The 6,450-nt window shown below is 43.4% G+C and overlaps 1 protein-coding gene across 3 annotated transcripts in view; it reads left to right on the top strand.

Annotated features, from left to right (window-relative positions):
- The first annotated feature begins 1,153 nt into the window (after positions 1–1,153).
- Positions 1,154–6,450, top strand: part of ANKH (ANKH inorganic pyrophosphate transport regulator) — a 160,089-nt gene continuing 154,792 nt past the window's right edge. The window contains exons 1-2 of one of the 3 annotated variants that reach the window (XM_072605451.1): positions 1,154–1,277; positions 1,826–1,971. In XM_072605451.1, the coding sequence (XP_072461552.1) occupies positions 1,876–1,971 (96 nt within the window). In that variant the 5' untranslated portion in view covers positions 1,154–1,277; positions 1,826–1,875. Of the gene's footprint in view, positions 1,278–1,825; positions 1,972–2,264; positions 2,401–6,450 lie in introns of those variants that run through there. The other 2 variants (XM_072605448.1, XM_072605450.1) reach the window with 2 other exon arrangements.

Below are 6,450 nucleotides of genomic sequence, written 5' to 3'. Positions count from 1 at the left end.
TGACTAGTAATTTAAGGTACTCTCCTAAAAAGAGCAAGGCTATTTTGTTTCTTGTCTGCATTCTCCTATTAACCCCTACAGCACTGTGTTTGCTACAAAGACTTAGATACTTAAATTGAGTAAAATTGAGTGACTCACAACATACAGGATAACCCACTTAAAAAGTATCTTTCTCCACTTCTAGTTCCTCCCCCTCAGCCCCCTACCACCACTTTCTTCTAGTTATGTATTATCTAGTTCTCTAGTATTTCCTCCACAGCATCCCGGGGCCCAGGTGAAATGTAGGACTGAAAATCGTCTCTCAGGACCTCTACTTTTCTCTCTGTGTCCTTCCTTCCTTCCTTCCTTCCTTCCTTCCTTCCTTCCTTCCTTCCTTCCTTCCTTCCTTCCTCTCTTTCTCCTCTCTTCTCTCTGTCTCTCCCCTCTCTCTGCTCTTTCCTTCTTCTCTCTCCTCTGTGTCTCTCTCCTTTTTTCTCTGTCTCTCCCCTCTCTCTGCTCTTTCCTTCTTCTCTCTCCTCTGTGTCTCTCTCCTTTTTTCTCTGTCTCTCCCCTCTCTCTGCTCTTTCCTTCTTCTCTCTTCTCTGTCTCCCTTTTCTCTCTGTCTGTCTCTCCTCTCCGTGTCTCTGCCTCTCTGCTCCCTGACGCTGAGCATCCATCCCGGGATCCTGGGGAAGGTCAGAGGCCCACAGAAACTTCTCCGTAGCCTGGGCAGCGCGACGCACGTTGGGAGTCAAGTCGGGCACGGTGCCCGCCCCGCAGCCAGCCGCGGAGGGTTTGGCACGCTGGCCCCCGAGCTGCGGTGGCCGGGCTCGGGCATTAGGAGGAGCACTGAGATGACTTCGCTTTCTTTCCCCTTCCCTCCTCCCACTCCTCCCTCGCTGGCTCTCTGGCGGCAGCGACACACACGCGCACACACACACACACACACACACACACGCACACACACCGCGGTGTGTCAAAGCCCACGTGTTTCCAGCCCAGAGAGCGAGCGAGCCAGCGAGAGGCCGGGCAGACGCACGCCCCGAGCCGGTGGAGGAGGTGGAGGAGGTGGTGATGATGGTGGCGGCGGCGGGGGGGTCCCCGGCTCGCAGAAGAGAAAGCCCCGGGCCGCAGGCGCTGGAGACTCCCGGGCCCAGCCCTCCCGGGGCGGCGGCGGAGGCGAAGGCCGCCCGGTGACAGCGGCCGGAGGCGCCCGGCGGGGGACCTGCGGCTTCCTGCGGCGGCAGCGACGCCCGAGCCCAGCGAGCCCCCCACGCATCCCCGCGGAGGAAGAGGAGGTGGAGGAGGAGGAAGAGGAGGAGGAGGGAGAGGAGGGAGAGGAGGCAGAGCAGGCAGAGGCAGGCAGAGGCGGGCAGAGGCGGGCAGCCGCGGCCGGGCCGGCTTGTTTTTGTTTGCGCCCCACATTTCCTCTGCGCGGTGGCCGCGAAGCCTCGTGCGCGCGGTTATTATTTATTTCCGGGCCCCGGCGCTCTTAGAATGGAGAAGCTGTCAGCAGAAATCGCTGCCGCCGGTGGGGGGGCCGCCGCCGCCGCCGCCGCCGCCGTCCCTCCTCTTTTTTTTCCCGGCAGATCATTGTTGTGTGGGAGGGCAGCGGGGATGGACTTGATCTTTTGGATTTCTTGCTAGAACAACACCAGGCGGCCCAGAGCGGGGAGCGGCAGAGGAGAGCTGCCCCTGGGCGCTGCCTCCTCTCTGAGCTCAGACCTCCGCACCCAGCCTCTCGCCCGCCTCTCCCTCTCGTGCCTTTATTTATTGAGCATCATTCTGAGATCTCTTTTCCGCTCTCCTCTTTTTCATCCCCTCCTCTTGCTTCACCTTCCTGCAGAGTCTCTTTGCTGCGGCAGATGTGTGTGGGGTCACCACACAGCTGGGACTATGGTGAAATTTCCAGCGCTCACTCACTACTGGCCCCTTATCCGGTTCCTGGTACCTCTGGGCATCACCAATATAGCCATCGACTTCGGGGAGCAGGTAAACTCACGGCGAGAAACGCGGCCCCTTCCCCCTTATTCCCCCTTATTTCCCCTTATTCCCCCTTATTCCCCCTTATTCCCCCTAGACCAGTGCAACCTTCAGTTCCAGCGCACAAGTAGCATGATACATCTAGATACTGTTTAGATACAGTCTAGATACTGTTTCTGGAGCTGTCCTTTGAGATGCGTGCAAGCTCCAGGGCTCCCCTGTTCAGGTACTGCACCCCACCCTCCCTCTTCTCTTCCTCAGAAATTGGCAGTCCCAAGTGGCACACCTGTTTTGTGTCGGTCCTCTTTAGCAACCAATGCCCTGGGGGGTTTATTTCTTAGATTCGGAGACCCAGATCTGAGTTTACCTCTAGTGAGTGCAGAGCCTGAAAAGAGCTATTTACAAAGAGAAAACTGAGGAAGACTCGGTATAACACAGGTATATGCACAAACTCATACTTATCGGATAGTTGCCCTGCAGATTTTCATTCCTAAGTAACATGACATTTATTTGTTGGAGCAAAGCGGTTTCCCCTGCTTTGTGTCTCTATAACCTGCTTGTTGACTTTGCTACTTACTTAGGTAGGAAGATCTTATTTTCTGTTCTTTTAGAATTGTATTATTATAATTATTATCCGTTGGACTTTTTTCAGTTCTCTGATGAATGTCGAACACTTCTCATATAAAGAGAAAGGTTTTCAGTGCACAGGAAGATTATGTAATTTGTGGTTATATAACCCACTGATCTGTATCTTAATTAAAAACTAGTTTTCAAAGGCTAATACTGCTGGATTTATATTTATCTGAGGGTGATCTGGAGAGCTTTCTGTTCTAATTTTGCAAGTTAATATCGGAAGTGGAACTGATATTTTTTAAAGTAGGAAAGGATTACTGATAGCCAAAATAGGTACTGTTAAGTTTACCTTTGGTCACTTTTTGCTTCCCAGAAGTGGTGGGATGCAATTCCTATCTTTGTTTTTTGATGCTGCCCCCAAAATAATTTCTTTTTTTTCACCCATTTCTCTTTCTGTGGCGTCATTGCAAATGTAGTGCTGCAGCCTCCTCAGCAGCCAGTATGGGTACCTGCACCGGTTGGAACCCCTGACAGGGAACCAACTTAGTCTGCTGATACTAATACTAGATAGAATTTGTGAGGTGATGTGGTGAGGGACCTTTTGATCCTTAAAATGCCATTTCAAAGAATTCTTTTTACATGTCAGAGCTTTAATGTACTCTTAGAGGTCAGTTTATCAAAATATGTTTCTTAAAGATTTGCTTTAGCAGGACATATATGTGTGATGCACCTTGTGTTAAAAAGTATACTTGTTTTCAGAATACTTTTGGTGAAACTGAAGGCTCAAGTGTTAACCTCCAAATGATAACAACTTGCTTGGATATGCTCCCCTATTTTCACAGTATTTTTGATTCATTGTATCTGCATAAAGCTGTAGACTTTCTGTGATGCATGCAGCCTAAGGGAGAATTTGCTTCACTTTCCTCTTTGGAGGGCATTTACATTTAAAACGTTAGATGCTCCCTCTACCAACCAACCTTTGGAATTGAAGGAGTTTAACTCCAGAAAAATTTTGGATTCATTTTTTAAGTTCATTCTAACCATGCCCTTATTCCATCATCTCCTTACTTTTGTAGGATAGTAAGTTAGGGAATTGCTATTTTCATTGGTAAATCACATATTTTCTCTTCATTCCAGGTCCCCCTTCCCCCATCTTCTGGCTCATTCTCATAAAGTATTTCTTGTCTTCTTTGATAATTAACCAGCACCTTTGGATATTTCCTATATTTTTGTCAGTTATTAGGCGGTTAATTTACAATATGATAACCTTGATTGCATCATACATTGTCTATTGACCTGGAATTTTGATTCTCTTAAGACTTCTCCTGGCAATCTTCTGAATTTTTCAGCATGCCAAAACTCAAACCACATTTTTAATATTTTTTTTAAATGTATTCCTTATGCTTAGTTTTCCTAGGAGCACTAATTGAAGAAAAAGAAAAGGCAGTAGGTTAGAATAAAATGAGTTGAAGTGTGTTACCATATTGCCTCATGTCTGCTTTAACCTAATAAAAGGCTGTTCTACCATATGAGAAATGATCTACATGAGACCAAAGGGCTCCAAAAGATCAACATTGGCCAGATATGAGGCAATTGTGTAGGTGTCTTATCTGAGTAAGAATGATAATACAAATTCACTATTAAAATTCTAGCAATCTGAAGACAGGCCTGTACTCGGGTAAGGTACTGTGGTATTAAAAGGGGGCAGCTGCTATAATCAGATGTTGGTTTGGGATGATTGCAACTCAAACTCTGGTGTGCTCATGAAGAGAATTACCTGTTTCTGATGATACTGTTGTCACTGAGATAGGAGGGCAGGCAAGAGAGGAAAATCATTAGGTTGCCAAAGCCTTGGTTTGCCTTCTGGTGTCAGTTGATAATTGTTTTGCAAAATGGGGGATGGAACAGCAGTGAAGGGGAAGGGAGGAACGTTGTTGCTGCCCTGCTGTCGGGGAAGCAGGACTACTGACGAGTAAACTAGTCATGTGGATAACAAGGAGAGTCTTTTACAGTTACTTAAAGTATTCTATGACAAACTGAAATCAGGGCCACCATAATCTTCAGTATCTGCCCCCTTCTTTAGAGGGGAAATTGGAGCTATTCCAAACAGCCTGTTTTTATCAGGCATCTGCACATGAACAGCTACTTCTTTCATCAAGGTCTAAACTGATTGACAAACATCAGTCTTAATCCAGAATGGGTTTGATGTATTGTAGGGGAGTGGGTATGGGGGGAGTCATATAAATGGAATGATGCATGTTTCAAATTAATTAATTCATGCTCAAAGTGGGATGTACAATAATAATGACCTCGTCCACATTTCTTCTTGACCCTGCATTTTGACCACAAATGCTTTAATACTGATCAGGAAATGCAAAATCATAACCAACAATAAAATATTTTATTGGCTTATTTAAGCCCATGGCCTACTGGGAACACCTAGGCTACTTACTGTTTAATTTATTTTCTTAATGCTTTGAAAAAATATAACCAATGATTTTTTGGTTGGTTCAAATTATATATAATATGAATAGGACTTTAAAATATAAACCAAATTATGTACAATCCTATTGAGATCAAGGTAAGCTGTATTCATGTGACTTTGTAAAGGAACTATATGTTAATTATTCTAAGTCTATTAATGGTATATCTGGGTCAAGAAGAGCCACCTAAAAATAAATATGCGTGTTATTTGTTAATGTCTTATGTAAACATTACAATGGTGGAAGTATATGTTCTCAAATTAATGCTTATGGAAATAAGGATAGCATTATTAAGGAGAAAATAAAAACATCATGAGACTGGTGTAGAACCTAAACTTTAACCTCTCTTTTCTTACTGTATTTCACATTGCGGACACAATACAATATTAAAAATGTTAAAATAAAAAATCAATGTTAAAAAAAATACAGTATTAAAAATTTAAAATTTTAAACATTTCCCCCCCAAAATGTGTGGGGAAAATAAATATAAAATATCTTAATAAATATAAATATCTTATTATTATAAGATAATCTCAATTAAAAATATTTAAAATAAGTATGTTAGCTAGTGGTTAGAGAATGAGATTGGGTATATCATTTAGTTCAAATGTTGTTTTCAGACTCTTCATGACCCCATCTGGGGTTTTCTTAGCAAAAATCCTGGAGTGGTTTGCCGTTTCCTTCTCCAATTCATTTTACAGATGAGGAAACTAAGGGTTAAGTGACTTGCCCAGGGTCACACAGCTAGGAAAGATTTGAACTCAAGATGTGTCTTCCTGACTCCATGCCCAGCACTCTGTCTAATGCACCACCTAGCTATACAATTCAAACATTATTAAGTACCAGGTATGGATAAGGACTACTCTAGGTCGTGAGCAAATGAATAAGGAAAGATACTTAACTCTCAAGTCTAGCAAAGGGAATAAAGTTTGTGTACAAATTAAAATCATATAAAATAGAATATGTGTGTAGGAGAAAGACCAAATGTTATAAATGAGCTGAGAATGGGAAAAATACTTCGCATTAGGAGTATCCCTAAAACCTAATGACATTCCGTTCATCTCTTAGCTGCTCAACACCTCTTATAGCAATTACAGAAATCACATAGGAAGCAGAGTTAGTGTTTTGCCCCTCTTTCTAAATTGAGTTCAGCATCATGAAGCTATGATTATTTCCAATTGATCATATATATGGGTATATACATATATATGTATACATATACACATATATATATATACACAATATGCATTCACATACCCTGCAAACATATATACGTATATATGTGTATGTCTACATACATATATACATGTGTGTGCATATATATATAAAATATACATAAAAGTTTGTATTTTCATGTTCCCTCTCTTGTTACCCTGTGAATTCCTTGAAAGGAGGCATTATATTCTGCCTTTCTTCATCACATTCCTAGTGC

Source organism: Notamacropus eugenii, chromosome 4, assembly GCF_028372415.1.
Source record: "Notamacropus eugenii isolate mMacEug1 chromosome 4, mMacEug1.pri_v2, whole genome shotgun sequence".
Classification (NCBI taxonomy): Eukaryota; Metazoa; Chordata; class Mammalia; order Diprotodontia; family Macropodidae; genus Notamacropus; species Notamacropus eugenii.
The sequence above is the reverse complement of the archived record's forward strand: the minus strand, read 5'-3'. Positions and strand labels throughout refer to the sequence as shown.